At 43.1% G+C, this 18,050-nt stretch overlaps 1 protein-coding gene across 4 annotated transcripts in view; it reads left to right on the top strand.

Moving 5' to 3' along the window:
• LOC115157494 (cell adhesion molecule 3) overlaps positions 1-15,653 on the top strand; it is an 89,244-nt gene extending 73,591 nt beyond the window's left edge. The window contains exons 8-12 of one of the 4 annotated variants that reach the window (XM_029705792.1): positions 234-406; positions 765-1,262; positions 5,627-5,647; positions 8,623-8,748; positions 15,115-15,653. In XM_029705792.1, coding sequence (XP_029561652.1) covers positions 234-406; positions 765-1,262; positions 5,627-5,647; positions 8,623-8,748; positions 15,115-15,233 — 937 coding nt within the window. In that variant the 3' untranslated portion in view covers positions 15,234-15,653. Of the gene's footprint in view, positions 1-233; positions 407-764; positions 1,263-5,626; positions 5,648-7,678; positions 7,742-8,622; positions 8,749-15,114 lie in introns of those variants that run through there. The other 3 variants (XM_029705795.1, XM_029705794.1, XM_029705796.1) reach the window with 3 other exon arrangements.
• The last annotated feature ends 2,397 nt before the right edge of the window (positions 15,654-18,050 follow it).

An 18,050-nucleotide genomic window follows, 5' to 3' on the forward strand; every position in this document is an offset into this window, starting at 1 on the left:
TCATATAATATTCATATGTCCCTAAAATGTATTAATCACATTAACAAATCCAGTTATACAGCTATATGCTTCATATTACAGTAACATAATTAATTCCTGTACCATACTACTTCTTCTAGTTCTGCAGCATGTACTGCATGTTACACACTTTCTATTTTAAAATCAAATATCTTTTCTCTTCATCCTCTTGTTCTCTTTCTATTTTTGTGTATCTGTGTGTGCCTCTCTCTCAGGCCCACCTCGTACGTGTGGCAGAGGAAGGATGGAGAACTCCCTCTGCTGGCCAAGGTGGACGGTAGTTTCCTGCTCTTTGAGATGCTCAACAAATCAGATAACGGGGTGTACCTCTGTCAGGCTGACAACGGAATCGGGAAGATGCAGGGAGAGTACACGCTGCTGGTGCAAGGTACTGACAAGAGAGAGAGGGAGAGGGAGAGAGAGAGCGAGAGAGGTGGTTGAGAAGCAGCTTGTCCAGGGCAGGATCAGGATGTATATATTTCTTCTGTCTGCTTCATCATTGTTTATTTCTGTTGTTGTGTGTTTTTTTTACTACAACTTTGACTTTCACCTTTCTTTTCTGATTTTCTTCACGTTTCTTTTCTGTTTATTTCTCTTTATCACCAACACCATCCACCTCATGCGACACTCCTTTGCTTTTTTGCTACACATCCTGTACGCCACTGTCTGGCCTTTCTTCCTCTCTACTCTGCTCTTACTATCTCTCCATATTCCTTCACGGGCTTCATGTCTTCTCCTTTATCCAGACCTGACAGATGATTCAAACAACCTCTTCCCTACCTCTTTCTATCTACCCTCCTCTTCTCCAACCTCTGACTCCCCCTCTCCCTCTCTCTCTCCTGATTCTTTCCCCACTCTTATGTCAACAACGTCTGGCTCGTCTGCCTCCGGGTCCCTACCTGCCAGCTCTCCTCCCACTATTTTCTCCTTCTCTGTCCCTTACCCGTCTGATCTCACCTTCATCCCTTCTTTCTCTTCTTCATCCCTCTCTACCTCTTCTCTCTCTCCCTCTCCTCCTCCTGTCAAAGTTCTATCCACCTCTCTTTCCAACTCTCTCTTCCCTGACCTTTCCATGTCTCCCGAACCCCATCCCCCCTCCTCTGACTCCTCCCCCTCCTCTTCTTCCTCCTCTTTTTCCCCTCCTCCTGCCAGCGTTACTCCTCCCTCTGTCGCTCCTCCCTCCTCCGACTCCCTCACTCCCTCCTCAGTTACCATACGGCTGAATGGAGTTTACAGTTTCACAGGTAAATGATCTGTTTACGCACATACACAGTTGTATCCACACGAACAAACACATTCAGACCCTAATTATATAATAAATAACATTCAACAGAAGATTTTAACCAAAGCGACTTACAGTCATGGATGAAAACATTGTACGCATGGGTAGCCCCGGGAATTGAACCAACATTCCTGGCATCACAAGCGCCATGCTGTACACTGCACTGTAGGTCCTGTAAATATGCAAACTAGTGTGTAGAGCCTACATCAACACTGCCGGAGCAAGTAGACTCTACTGTGGAGGGTTGTAGACGTTTCATGTGACCAGGACCTCTCATCAAAGAGCATTTTGGAGTAGGGTTCAATCAAATCAAATTTTATTAGTCACATGTGCCGAATACAACAGGTGTAGACCTTACAGTGAAATGCTTACTTACAAGCCCTTAACCAACAATGCAGTTTTAAAAAATACAGATAAGAAATAAAAGTAACAAGTAATTAAAGAGCAGCAATAAAATATCAATAGGGAGACTATATACAGGGGGGTACCGATAGAGAGTCAATGTGCGGGGGCACCAGTTAATTGAGGTAATATGTACATGAAGGTAGAGTTATTAAAGTGACTATGCATAGATGATAACACAGAGAGTAGCAGCGGTGTAAAAGAGTGGGAGGGGGGGATGCAAATAGCCTGGGAAGCCATTTGATTAGGTGTTCGGGAGTCTTATGGCTTGGGGGTAGAAGCTGTTTAGAAGCCTCTTGGACCTAGACTTGGCGCTCTGGTACTGCTTGCCATGCAGTAGCAGAGAGAACACTGCAGCCCCATTGATGAGAATGGGGCCATACTCGGTCCTCTTTTTCCTATAGTCCACAATAATCTCCTTTGTCTTGATCACGTTGAAGGAGAGGTTGTTGTCCTGGCACCACATGGCCAAGTCTCTGACCTCCTCCCTATAGGCTGTCTCGTTGTTATCGGTGATCAGGCCTACCACTGTTGTGTCATCGCCAAACTTAATGATGGTGTGGGAGTTGTGCCTGGCCATGCAGTCATGAGTGAACAGGTTGTACAAGAGGGGACTGAGCATGTATCCCTGAGGGGTCCCTGTGTTGAGGATCAACGTGGTGGATGTGTTGTTACCTACCCTTACCACCAGGGGGAGGCCCATCAGGAAGTCCAGGATCCAGTTGCAGAGGGAGGTGTTTAGTCACAGGGTCCTTAGCTTATTGATGAGCTTTGAGGGCACTATGGTGTTGAACACTGAGCTGTAGTTATTGAATAACATTCTCACATAGGTGTTCCTTTTGTCCAGGTGGGAAAGGGCAGTGTGGAGTGCAATAGAGATTGCTTCATCTGTGGATCTGTTGGGGCGGTATGAAAATTGGAGTGGGTCTAGGGTTTCTGGGATGATGGTGTTGATGTAAGCCATGACCAGCCCTTCAAAGCACTTCATGGCTACAGACATGAGTGCTACAGGTCGGTAGTCATTTAGGCAGGTTACCTTAGTGTTCTTAGGCACAGGCACTATGGTGATCTATTTGAAACATGTTGGTATTACAGACTCGGACAAGGAGAGGTTGAAAATGTCAGTGAAGACACTTGCCAGTTGGTTAGAGCATGCTCGCAGCACACATCCTGGTAATCCGTTTGGCCCTGTGCCCTTGTGAATGTTGACCTGTTTAAAGGTCTTACTCACATCGGCTGCGGAGAGCGTGATCACACAGTCGTCCGGAACAGCTGGTGCTCTCATGCATGTTTCAGTGCTATTTGCCTCGAAGATAGCATAGAAGTAGTTTAGCTCGTCTGGTAGGCTTGTGTCACTGGGCAGCTCTCGGCTGTGCTACCCTTTGTAGTCTGTAATGGTTTGCCACATCCGACGAGCGTCAGAGCCGGTGTAGTACGATTCGATCTTAGTCCTGTATTGACGCTTTGCCTGTTTGATGGTTCGTCGGAGGGCATAGCGGGATTTCTGAGTCCCGCTCCTTGAAAGCGGCAGCTCTAGCCTTTAGCTCAGTGCAGATGTTGCCTGTAATCCATGGCTTCTGATTGGGGTATGTACGTACGGTCACTGTGGGGACGACGTCATCGATGCACTTATTGATAAAGCCAGTGACTGATGTGGTGTACTCCTCAATGCCATCAGAAGAATCCCGGAACATATTCCAGTCTGTGCTGGCAAAACAGTCCTGTAGCTTCGCATCTACTTCATCTGACCACTTTTTTATTGATCTAGTCACTGGTGCTTCCTACTTTAATTTTTGCTTGTAAGCAGGAATCAGGAGGATAGAATTATAGTCAGATTTGCCAAATGGAGGGCGAGGGAGAGCTTTGTATGCATCTCTGTGTGTGGAGTAAAGGTGGTCCAGCTACTTAGAGTGCCGCCTCTGGGTGAACGTTTTTTTGTTTGCTAATGCGGAATACAGCTGATTCAATGCTGTCTTAGTGCCAGCCTCTGACTGTGGTGGTATGTAAACAGCTACGAAAAATACAGATGAAAACTCTCAAGGTAGAAAGTGTGGTCTACAGCTTATCATGAGATACTCTACCCAAGGCGAGCAATAGCTCGAGACTTACTTAGATATCGTGCACCAGCTGTTATTTACAAAAATACATAGTCCGCTGTCCCTTGTCTTACCAGACGCCGCTATTCTATCCTGCCGGTGCAGCGTATAACCAGCCAGCTGTATGTTGATAATATCACAGCCTGCCGGTACAGAATATAACCAGCCAGCTGTATGTTGATAATATCACAGCCTGCCGGTACAGAATATAACCAGCCAGCTGTATGCTGATAATATCACAGCCTGCCGGTACAGAATATAACCAGCCAGCTGTATGCTGATAATATCACAGCCTGCCGGTACAGAATATAACCAGCCAGCTGTATGTTGATAATATCACAGCCTGCCGGTACAGAATATAACCAGCCAGCTGTATGTTGATAATATCACAGCCTGCCGGTACAGAATATAACCAGCCAGCTGTATGCTGATAATATCACAGCCTGCCGGTACAGAATATAACCAGCCAGCTGTATGCTGATAATATCACAGCCTGCCGGTACAGAATATAACCAGCCAGCTGTATGCTGATAATATCACAGCCTGCCGGTACAGAATATAACCAGCCAGCTGTATGCTGATAATATCACAGCCTGCCGGTACAGAGTATAACCAGCCAGCTGTATGCTGATAATATCACAGCCTGCCGGTACAGAGTATAACCAGCCAGCTGTATGCTGATAATATCACAGCCTGCCGGTACAGCGTATAACCAGCCAGCTGTATGTTGATAATATCACAGCCTGCCGGTACAGAATATAACCAGCCAGCTGTATGTTGATAATATCACAGCCTGCCGGTACAGAATATAACCAGCCAGCTGTATGTTGATAGTGTCGTCGTTCAGCCACAACTCCATGAAGCATAAGATATTCCAGTTTGTAATGTCCTGTTGGTAGTTTAATATTCCGCGTAGGTCATCTATTTTATTGTCCAATGATTGCACGTTTGCTAGCAGAATGGAAGGAATTGGGGGTTTATTCGATCGCCTACAAATTCTCAGAAGGCTGCCCGCCCTTTGGCCCCTTTTTCTCCTCCTCCTCTTCACGTAAATCATGGGGATCTGTGCCTGTTCCCGGGAAAGCAGTATATTGTTTGTGTTGGGCTCGTCAGACTCGTTAAAGGGAAAAAAAGGATTCTGCCAGTTCGTGGTGAGTAATCGCAGTCCTGATGTCCAGAAGTTATTTTTGTTCGTAAGAGACGGTAGGGGAAACATTATGCACAAAATAAGTAAAAAAATAAGTTACAAACAACGCAAATAAACAAAGAAAAAAAACACAATCGGTTGGGGGCACGTAGAACGTCTGCCTTCTTCTCCGGCGCTATTTAGACACTGATCTTGGGTCAGTTTCGCATTCACTTTGAGGTTAGGTTTGGGAGAGGGGAAGCTGATCCTAGATCTGTACCCAGGGGAAACTTCACCCTGGAGGGGGCATTTCATTCTCAACAACAACCATTTACGTCATTTAGCAGACACTCTTATCCAGAGCGACTTACAGGAGCAATTAGGGTTTATCTGAAACATGAGTCATCAGGCCAGGTAGTCCTGAGGCGTGGTCCTAGGGCTCAGGTCCCCTGGGAGGACAGGTAGAGAGAGAGAGAGAATTAGAATGAGCATAGTTAAATTCACACAGGACACCAGATAGGATAGGAGAATTACATGGGATGTTCACCCCGTTCTCTTCACTGGTATCATGTTTTCTCTTTTTTCCTTTCCTTTTTGGTCCACTCCTTCATTCTGACTCCCTTACACTCGTCTGCCCATGTGGCACTCGTCTGTCCATCCATCCATCCATCCATCCATCCATCCATCCATCCTCTTGAGAAGATGGTCCAGACAACATTGCAGGTATTTTTTTTCACAGACACCTGTCTGTCTGTATACCTGTCTGTCTGTCTCAATCTGTCTCTCTGTCTGTCTCAATCTGTCTGTCTGTCTGTCTCAATCTGTCTCTCTGTCTGTTTCAATCTGTCTGTCTGTCTGTCTGTCTGTCTGCCTGTCTCAATCTGTCTCTCTGTCTGTCTCAATCTGTCTGTCTCAATCTGTCTGTCTGTCTGTCTGTCTATCTGTCTGTCCATTTTCCTTTGCCTGAAATAGAGAAACTAGTAGTCTGGGGACAGTGTGAACTGTGAAATAGAGAAACTAGTAGTCTGGGGACAGTGTGAACTGAACTGTAATTCATGCTTTCATACTCTACAGTCTCTCCCTCACCAATATATTGTTCTTACTTTCTCTGACCTGCTCTCTCTCTCTCTCTCTCTCTCTCTCTCTCTCTCTCTCTCTCTCTCTCTCTCTCTCTCTCTCTCTCACACACAGTGGTGTAGAGTAGTTCAGTAAAAATACCCCAAAGTAGTACTATCAAGTTTTTTTACTTTACTATTTATAGTTTTACAAGTTTTACTTCACTATATTCCTAAAGAAAATAATGTACTTTTTATTCCATACATTTTCTGTGACACCCAAAAGTACTTGTTACATTTGGAATGCTTAGCAAGACAGGAAAATGGTGTAATTCACACACTTATCATAAGAACATCCCTGGTCATTCCTACTGCCTCTGATCTGGAGGACTCACTAAACACACACTTATCATGAGAACATCCCTGGTCATTCCTACTGCCTCTGATCTGGAGGACTCACTAAACACACACTTATCATGAGAACATCCCTGGTCATCCCTACTGCCTCTGATCTGGAGGACTCACTAAACACACACTTATCATGAGAACATCCCTGGTCATCCCTACTGCCTCTGACCTGGAGGACTCACTAAACACACACTTATCATGAGAACATCCCTGGTCATTCCTGCTGCCTCTGATCTGGCAGAATCACTAAACACATACTTCGTTTGTAAATGATATCTGAGTGTTGTAGCATGCCCCTGTCTATCCGTAAATAAAAACAATTTAAAAAATGGTGCCGTCTGGTTTGCTTAATATAAGGAATGTGAAATTATTTATACTTTTACTTTTGATGCTTAAGTATATTTGAGCAATTACATTTACTTTTGATACTTAAGTATATTTAAAACCAAATACTTTTAGACTTTTACTCAAGTAGGATTTTCCTGGGTAACTTTCACTTTTACTTGAGTCATTTTCTATTAAGGTTTCTATACTTTTACTCAAGCATAACAATTGGGTACTTTTTCCACCACTGCACACACACGCACACACACAGAGACGTCAGGTAGCCTAGCAATTAGATTGTTGGGCCAGTAACCGAAAAATCTGTTGATGTGACCTTGATCTTAATTTCTGCAGGGTCACTTTTGATAATGTCTGACCCTGAGTGTGACCCCAGTCTCCTGAGTGAGACCCCAGTCTCCGACGGTGTCTCAAGGGGAAATTTCCAATTCACTCATGCATATTAATACACACTTATACATGTGTGAAATAGGACAAATATAAGCACTGTCACACCTATAGTACCCCCTATAAACATGCACCTTTAAGTGGTGTGAGTCTCTAACACACTGTGCAAGGCTCAGGTGTTGCTGTCTTGGTTCCTTTCTACGTGTTAAATGGCACCCTATGCCCTACATAGTGCTCTAATTTGGACTAGAACCCTATGGGTTTCCCTATGGGCCCTGGTCAAAAGTAGTGTACTATGTAGGGAATAGGGTGCCATTTGGGATGCAGGGAACCTCTGTCTCATTTCCCTGGTGGTGCTGACAGCTAGATTAATGCACTAATTCACAATTCTGCCTCCTCAGCAAGGACTGTGCTTATTCTCTCTCTCTCTCCCTCTCTCCCCCTCTCTCTCTCTCTCTCTCTCTCCCTCTCTCCCTCTCTCTCTCTCTCTCTCTCTCTCTCTCACCTTCTCAATGGCCTCTGCCATGCCGTGATCTTCCGTTGTATCTTCTCTCTGACGGAGGCTGCCAGCCTGGCACACCCCTTTCTCCTCCCCTCCCCTGTCCTGGCTCTTGATTGGCTGTGGCTGCTTCCCAAATGTCCTCGGTGGGGAGTTCTATGGGCCCTGGTCAATAGTAGTGCACTACAGAGTGAATAGGGTGCCATTTGGGAAGCACATTGGTTTATTATCAAGGCGTCGTGAAGGTGTTACTTCACTACAATCCTCTTGTTTCTTCTGTATCTCAGACTCTCTGTTCTTGATGCTTCTATGTATTTGACTGTCTGTCAACGTGACAGAGGGTTTGATAAAGGGCTGGAACCAAAGCCATGCAAAGTTAAAGATGTGTTTTAGTGAGCTATAGTCTTCTAAAGGTAGAGTTTGAGGATCAGCCCTATACACTAAGCCCTCAACCTGGTAGATTATGGTTGTGTCCCAAATGGCACCCTATTCCCTGTGTTGTGCACTACTTTTGACCAGGGTGGCATAGGGTGCTGGTCAAAAGTAGTGCGCTACACAGGGAATTGGGTGCCATTTGGGACACAGGCATAATCTACCAGGTTGAGGGCTTAGTGTATAGGGCTGATCCTCAAACTCTACCTTTAGTTTCCCAAGGTTTCACCTTTTAGACTCAATGCCTCTTAACTCTCTCTCTCTCTCTCTCTCTCTCTGTCTCTCTCTCTCGCTTTCTCTCTCTCTTTCTGTCCATCTCTCTCTCGCTTTCTCTCTCTGTCCATCTCTCTCTCGCTTTCTCTCTGTCCATCTCTCTCACTCTATTTCTCTCTGTCTCTCTCTCCGTCTCTCTCTCTCTGTCTCTCTCTTCATCTCTATCCATCACGCTCTGTTTCTCTTTCTCTCTCCCTCTCTCTCCCCCCTTGTTCTCTCTCTTTCTCCCTTGCTCCCTTGCTCCCTCCCTCACCCCTCTCTCTCTCTCTCTGCCTCCCTCCCTCTCTCTCTCTCTCTTTCAGACCCCACTGCCATGTCGACATCTTCAGGAGTGGACCACGCTGTGATTGGAGGAGTGGTGGCGGTCATCGTCTTTATCCTGCTCTGTCTGCTTATCGTCCTGGGCAGATACCTTATCAGACACAAAGGTGACATATCTTACACACACACACACACACACGCACGCACGCACACACACACACACACACACACACACACACACACACGCACACGCACACGCACACGCACACGCACACGCACACACACTCGCACGCACACACACACACGCTTGCACACACACGCACACGCACGCAGACGCACGCACACACACATGCACACACACATCAGACACTAAGTTAGGTGACCCCTACCTTAACACCATAATCATTTTTCATTCCAAGACTTTTCTACTTTTCTTTTTGACTAACATTGCCCCTCCTTGTCACATGACACGGAGAACAAGAGGTGGAATATTAGCACAAGACATTTGGATTCCAGTCTATAGTTCTTATTTCTCCTTTTCCTATCTACTCCTATTCCCATCCCAGTGTTATCATCACAAGAATCCTCCGGTGTGCAATTTTTTCCTCACTCCTACATCACTTCAAATCAAAGTGTTTTGGTCGTATACACATATTTAGCAGATGTTATTGTGGCTGTAGCGAAATGCTTGTGTTTTCAGCAGTGCAGTAATATCTAACAATACACAACAATACACATGAATCTGAGTGGAATTAAGAAATATGGAAATATTAGGACGAGCAATGTCGGAGTTCGGAGTGTATGTATGTATGTATGTATGTATGTATGTATGTACAGTGCCTTGGGAAAGTATTGAGACCACTTGACTTTTTCCACATTTTGTTATATTACAGCCTTAATCTAAAATGTTTTAAATAGTTTTTTCCCCCCTCATTAATTACACACAATACCCCATAAAGACAAAGCAAAAACAGGTTTTTAGCAATTTTTTGCAAATGCATAAAAACTAAAACATTTAAATATCACATTTACCTAAGTATTCAGATGCTTCACTCAGTAGTTTGTTGAAGTACCTTTGGCAGCGATTACAGCATTGTGTCTTCTTGGGTATGACACTACAAGCTTAGCACCTGTATTTGGGGAATTTCACCCATTCTTCTCTGCAGATCCTTTCAAGCTCTGTCAGGTTGGATGGGGAGCGTCGCTGCACAGCTATTTTCAGGTCTCCCCAGAGATGTTCGATCAGGTTTAAGTCCGGGCTTTTGCTGGGCCACTCAAGGACATCCAGAGACTTGTCCCGAAGCCACTCCTGCATTGTCTTGGCTGTGTGCTTAGGGTTGTTGTCCTGTTGGAAGGTGAACCTTTGCCCCAGTCTGAGGTCCTGAGCTCTCTGGAGCAGGTTTTCATCAAGGATCTCTGTACTTTGCTCCGTTCATCTTTCCCTCAATCCTGACTAGTCTCCCAGTCCCTGTCGCTGTAAAATATCCCCAAAGCATGATGCTTCCACCACCATGCTTCATCGTAGAGATGGTTCAAGTTTTCCTCCAGACGTTACGCTTGGCATTCAGGCCAAAGAGTTCAATCTTGGTTTCATCAGACCAAAGAATTTTGTTTTTCATCGTCTGAAAGTCTTAAGGTGCCTTTTGGCAAACTCCAAGTGGGCTGTTATGTGCCTTTTACTGAGGAGTAGCTTCCGTCTGGCCACTCTACCATAAAGGCCTGATTGGTGGAGTGCTGCAAAGATGGTTGTCCTTCTGGAAGGTTCTCCCATCTCCACAGAGGAACTCTGGAGCTCTGTCAGAGTGACCATCAGGTTTTTGGTACCCTCCCTGATCAAGGCCCTTCTCCCCCGATTACTCAGTTTGGCATGGCGGCCAGCTCTAGGAAGAGTCTTGGTGGTTCCAAACTTCTTCCATTTAAGAATGATGGAGGCCACTGTGTTCTTGGGGAGCTTCAATGCTGCATAAATGTTTTGGTACCCATCCCCAGATCTGTGCCTTGACACAATCCTGTCTCGGAGCTCTACAGAAAATTCCTTCGACCTCATGGCTTGGTTTTTGCTCCGATATGCACTGTCAACTGTGGGACCTTATATAGACTGGTGTGTGCCTTTCCAAATCATGTCCAATCAATCAAATTTACCACAGCTGGACTCAAATCAAGTTGTAGAAACATCTCCACGAGGATCAATGAAAACAGGATTCTCAAAGCAAAGGGTCTGAATACTTATGTAAATAAGGTATTTCAGTTTTTGAATTTTTAATACATTTGCTAAAAAAAACAGTTTTTGCTTTGGCATTATGGGGTATTGTGTGTAGATAGCTAAATGTAATCCATTTTAGAATAAGGCTGTAATGTAACAAAATGTGGAAAACGTCAAGGGGTCTGAATATTTTCCGAAGACACTGTATGTATATGATGGGATGTATATACATTATGGACAGCATGTGGATAGAATATAAAGTATATCTGAAGAATATGTGGATAGAACATGTAGTATATCTGAAGAATACATGGATAGAACATGTAGTATATCTGAAGAATACATGGATAGAACATGTAGTATATCTGAAGAATACATGGATAGAACATGTAGTATACCTGTAGAATACGTGGATAGAACATGTAGTATATCTGAAGAATATGTGGATAGAACATGTAGTATATCTGTACAATACATGGATAGAACATGTAGTATACCTGTAGAATACGTGGATAGAATAGTATATATATACAGCAATGGTTGAATAGGATGACCTTGACTAGAATACAGTATATACATATGAAATAAGTAGAAAAGTATGTAAACATTATTGAAGTGACCAGTGTTCCATGTCTATGTACAGTTGAAGTCTTAAGTTTACATACACTTAGATTGGAGTCATTAAAACTAGTTTTTCAACCACTCCACAAATGTCTTGTTAACAAACTATTGTTTTGGCAAGTCGGTTAGGACATCTACTTTGTGCATGACACAAGTACTTTTTCCAACAATTGTTTACAGACAGATTATTTCACGTATAATTCACTGTATCACAATTCCATTGGGTCAGAAGTTTACATACACTAAGTTGACTGTGCCTTTAAACAGCTTGGAAAATTACAGAAAATGAAGTCATGGCTTTAGAAGGTTCTGATGGGCTAATTGACATCATTTGAGTCAATTGGAGGTGTACCTGTGGATGTATTTCAAGGCCTACCTTCAAACTCAGTGCCAACCCTTCTTGTACGCTACTGCTACTCTCTGTTCATCATATATGCATAGTCACTTTAACCATATCTACATGTACATACTACCTCAATCAGCCTGACTAACCGGTATTTGTATGTAGCCTCGCTACTGAATAGAGCCTGGCTACTTTTATAGCCTCACTACTGTATATAGCCTCACTACTTTTTTTCACTGTCTTTTACTGTTGTTTTTATTTCTTTACTTACAGTGAGGGAAAAAAGTATTTGATCCCCTGCTGATTTTGTACGTTTGCCCACTGACAAAGAAATGATCAGTCTATAATTTTAATGGTAGGTTTATTTGAACAGTGAGAGACAGAATAACAACAAAAAAATCCAGAAAAACGCATGTCAAAAATTTTATAAATTGATTTGCATTTTAATGAGGGAAATAAGTATTTGTAACGGCCGTCGTCAGAATTAGACCAAGGTGCAGCAGAGGATGTGTTCATCATTAGAATTTTAATTAAAAAAACAAGAGAACACTACAAAAATGAACAAAAACGACAGCAAACAGTCCTGTTAGGAAAATACTCAAAACAGAAACAATTACCCACAAAACCCAAAGGAAAAATATGCTCCTTATGTGTGACTCCCAATCAGCAACAACGAGCTTCAGCTGTGCCTGATTGGGAGCCACACACGGCCCAAAACAAAGAAATACAAAAACATAGAAAAAGGAACACAGAACGCCCACCCAATGTAACACCCTGGCCTAACCAAAATAAAGAACAAAAACCCCTCTCTATGGCCAGGGCATTACAGTATTTGACCCCCTCTCAATCAGAAAGATGTCTGGCTCCCAGGTGTCTTTTATACAGGTAACGAGCTGAGATTAGGAGCACACTCTTAAAGGGAGTGCTCCTAATCTCAGCCTGTATAAAAGACACCTGTCCACAGAAGCAATCAATCATATTCCAAACTCTCCACCATGGCCAAGACCAAAGAGCAAGAGCTCCCCAAGGATGTCAGGGACAATATTGTAGACCTACACAAGGCTGGAATGGGCTACAAGACCATCGCCAAGCAGCTTGGTGAGAAGGTGACAACAGTTGGTGCGATTATTCACAAATGGAAGAAACACAAAAGAACTGTCAATCTCCCTCAGCCTGGGGCTCCATGCAAGATCTCACCTCGTGGAGTTGCAATGATCATGAGATCGGTGAGGAATCAGCCCAGAACTACACGGGAGGATCTTGTCAATGATCTCAAGGTAGCTGGGACCATAGTCACCAAGAAAACAATTGGTAACACACTACTCCGTGAAGGACTGAAATCCTGCAGCGCCCGCAAGTTCCCCCTGCTCAAGAAAGCACATATACATGCCCATCTGAAGTTTGCCAATGAACATCTGAATGATTCAGAGGACAAGTGTTGTGGTCAGATGAGACCAAAATGGAGCTCTTTGGCATCAACTCAACTCGCCGTGTTTGGAGGAGGAGGAATGCTGCCTCTGACCCCAAGAACACCATCCCCACTGTCAAACATGGAGGTGGAAACATTATGCTTTGGGGGTATTTTTCTGCTAAGGGGATAGGACAACTTCACACCATCAAAGGGACGATGGACGGGGCCATGTACCGTCAAATCTTGGGTGAGAACCTCCTTCCCTTAGCCAGGTCATTGAAAATGGGTCGTGGATGGTATTCCAGCATGACAATGACCCAAAACACACAGCCAAGGCAACAAAGGAGTGGCTCAAGAACAAGCACATTAAGGTCCTGGAGTGGCCTAGCCAGTCTCCAGACCTTAATCCCATAGAAAATCTGTGGAGGGAGCTGAAGGTTCGAGTTGCCAAACGTCAGCCTCGAAACCTTAATGACTTGGAGAAGATCTGCAAAGAGGAGTGGGACAAAATCCCTCCTGAGATGTGTGCAAACCTGGTGGCCAACTACAAGAAAGGTCTGACCTCTGTGATTGCCACCAAGGGTTTTGCCACCAAGTACTAAGTCATGTTTTGCAGAGGGGTCAAATACTTATTTCCCTCATTAAAATGCAAATGAATTTATAACATTTTTGACATGCGTTTTTCTGGATTTTTTTTGTTATTCTGTCTCTCACTGTTCATATAAACCTACCATTAAAATTACAGACTGATCATTTCTTTGTCAGTGGGCAAAGGTACAAAATCAGAAGGGGATCAAATACTGTTTTCCCTCACTGTACCTATTGTTCACCTAATACCTTTTTTGCACTATTGGTTAGAGCCTTAAGTAAGCATTTCACTGTAAGGTCTACACCTGTTGTATTCGGCGTACGTGACAAATAAATGTTGATTTGTTTGATCTTTGCTTGACATCATGGGAAAATCAAAAGAAATTAGCCAAGACCTCAGAAAAAAAATTGTAGACCTCCACAAGTCTGGTTCATCCTTGGGAGCAATTTCCAAATGCCTAAAGATACCACGTTCATCTGTACAAACAATAGTACGCAAGTATAAACACCATGGGACCACGCAGCCATCATACCGCTTAGGAAGGAGACGCATTCTGTCTCCTAGAGATGAAAATACTTTGGTGCGAAAAGTGCAAATCAATCCCAGGACAACAGCAATGGACCTTGTGAAGATGCTGGAGGAAACAGGTACAAAAGTATCTATATCCACAGTAAAACGAGTCCTATATCGACATAACCTGAAAGGCCGCTCAGCAAGGAAGAAGCCACTGCTCCAAAACCGCCATAAAAAAGCCAGACGGTTTGCAAATGCACATGGGGACAAAGATCTTACTTTTTTGAGAAATGTCCTCTGGTCTGATGAAACAAAAATAGAACTGTTTGGCCATAATGAGACATCGTTATGTTTGGAGGAAAAAGGGGGAAGCTTGCAAGCCAAAGAACACCATCCCAACCGTGAAGCACGGGGGTGGCAGCATCATGTTGTGGGGGTGCTTTGCTGCAAGAGGGACTGGGGCACGTCACAAAATAGATGTCATCATGAGGGAGGAAAATACCCAAAATGTTTGACCCAAGTTCAACAATTTGAAGGCAATGCTACCAAATACTAATTGAGTGTATGTAAACTTCTGACCCACTGGGAATGTGATGAAAGAAATAAAAGCTGAAATAAATCATTCTCTCTACTATTATTCTGACATTTCATATTCTTAAAATAAAGTGGTGATCCTAACTGACCTAAGACAGGGAATTTTTACGAGGATTAAATGTCAGGAATTGTGAAAAACTGAGTTTAAATGTATTTGGCTCAGGTGTATGTAAACTTCCGACTTCAACTGTACATCAGGCAGCACTTCACTGTCTTCTCCTGTTCCACCCTCTGACCTACCGACTGTCTGTGTCTACAGGGACATATCTTACCCACGAGGCCAAGGGCTGCGACGACGCTCCTGATGCCGACACGGCTATCATCAACGCCGAGGGCGGCCATTCCGGAGCTGAGGACAAGAAGGAGTACTTCATCTAGGGAGGCGTCGAGGAGGTTGAAGATGAGCGCTTCCATTTGTCTTCACAAGCTTCCGTTCTTCACATCAGCCAGAGGGGGAGGAGTAGGGGGTAGACAGACAGACAGACAGACAGACAGACAGACAGACAGACAGACAGACAGACAGACAGACAGACAGACAGACAGACAGACAGACAGACAGACAGACAGACAGACAGACAGACAGACAGACAGACAGACAGACAGACAGACAGGGAAATGGTGAAATGGAAGGAAATAAGAAGTGAGACTGACAGGAAAAACTGAAAAGCTTGTATTGAAAACAGGGAAGTGAGATTTTTGCACTTACATACATGTACCTTTCCATATATGACTTCTGCATGTCCACTGAGACACCCGCATACACATCACTTGTCACTGGCACACACACACACACACAAACAGACAAACAGACACACACACACTACGCCACGCGTCACTGACACACACACATTTATATCACTCGTCACCGGCACACACACACACACACACACACACACACACACACACACACACACACACACACACACACACACACACACACACACACACACACACACACACAAACAGACAAACAGACACACACACACAAACGTTACTGACACACACACATTTTGAATCACACATGAACAGACAAACAGACACATGTACATATAACCGGATCATGGTAAGGCATGCTCCATTTCTTCATTTAAAGCTGGAATCCTTAATTGTAACAATAACAAAGCGACCTCCCCGCCCCTGTTTCGGTATAAAGCTAAGGGATGGGACTGGAGAAATGGAACCAGTCTCAAATTCATAGACAGAGCTATGGATGCAAGGACTGACCATCCATGATATCAACAGTATAGTTTTAACCATGTTTTGAGGCTATACAGTGTTTGTTTACATTTCCGTTGTTTACAAACATTGGAGTAAATAAACAATATAAACAAGCTTATATGTTGGGTTCTGATGGGGTACGACAGTTGAACTAAACTCACGAGACATTTAGAAGTCATTCTTCTACAATCAGTGGGTACATATCATTAATAAGTCCAACAACGTATGTAGCAAATAAGGATTCTATCTTTAAGAGGTAAATAATATGTTCCAGTCACATTCAGTGACACAAATGCAAAATTGTAATCCACATATTTTTGCTAAATTGTACTCCACATTCCAGCATGTCATGCTGAAATACAGTTTCAGATCCCAATGCACTGTCCCCTCACATTATACATACCACTTCCTCTCATCTGCCTTGAATTGAATTCCCTCTCTTCCATTCTCTCTGTTCTGTAATACTTCACACACTATAGACCAGAACACACTCTGTTTGACACTCATCTACTCATGATTCAGAAATCTGTCAATCAACAATAACTGCTGTACATATTAACCTCTCTCTCTGTCACACACACACACACTCTCTCTCTCTCTCTCTCTCTCTCTCTCTCTCTCTCTCACACACACACACACACACACACACACACACACACACACACACACACACACACACACACACACACACACACACACACACAAATACAACCCCTATTCCCTATATAGTGCAAAGGTAGTGTGTGTGTGTGTGTCATATGGACCCTGCTCTAAAGTGCTGCACTATGTAGGGAATAGGGTGCCATTTGGAATGAAGACTTTTAGTAACAGGAAGGCAACCAAATCCATAGACATCACAAAGTTCCCTACACATTACAATACAGTACATTACAATACAATACAATACAATACAATACATTACATTACAATACAATACTTTACAATACAATACATTATATTACATTACAATACATTATAATACATTACAATACATTACAATACATTACATTACAATACATTATATTACATTACAATACATTACAATACATTACAATACATTACATTACAATACATTATACTACATAAAAATACAATACATTACAATACAATATATTACAATGCAATACATTACAAGATAATACATTACAATACATTACAAGACAATACAATACAATACATAACAATACAATATACTACATTACAATATATTACAATACAATATAATACATTACAATACATTACAATACAATATCATACATTACATTACAATACATTACAATACAATATAATACATTACAATACATCACAATACAATACATTACATTACATTACAATACATTACAATACAATAGAATACCTTACAATACATTACCATACAACTTACTAGAGTCCACCACAGTACCATACAACACACCCATGCAAAAACAGCATCCCTGTGCGGTCACAGTGCGGGATTTCAATATAAATATATAAATATATATATATATATAATTATATAGCATTCTTTTTACTCAGAAAACAGAAAATGTTTGATGTGCTGTAAATACACGATCATTTCCCCTCTCTCTCTTTTCTCTCTCTCTCCCTCTCTCTCTTTTCTCTCTCTCTCTCCCCTCTTTCTCTGTCACTCTCTCTCTTTTCTCTCTCTCTCCCTCTCTCTCTTTTCTCTCTCTCTCCCTCTCTCTCTTTTCTCTCTCTCTCTCCCTCTCTCTCTTTTCTCTCTCTCTTTTCTCTCTCTCTCCCTCTCTCTCTTTTCTCTCTCTTTTCTCTCTCTCTCTTCCTCTCTCTCTTTTCTCTCTCTCTCTCCCTCTCTCTCTTTTCTCTCTCTCTCCCTCTCTCTCTTTTCTCTCTCTCTCCCTCTCTCTCTTTTCTCTCTCTCTCTCTCCCTCTCTCTCTTTTCTCTCTCTCTCCCTCTCTCTTTTCTCTTCATCTCTCTCTCTCTCTGTCACTCTCTCTCCCTCTCTCTCTCTCTCTCCC

This window comes from Salmo trutta, chromosome 21 (assembly GCF_901001165.1).
Source record: "Salmo trutta chromosome 21, fSalTru1.1, whole genome shotgun sequence".
NCBI classification, from domain to species: domain Eukaryota; kingdom Metazoa; phylum Chordata; class Actinopteri; order Salmoniformes; family Salmonidae; genus Salmo; species Salmo trutta.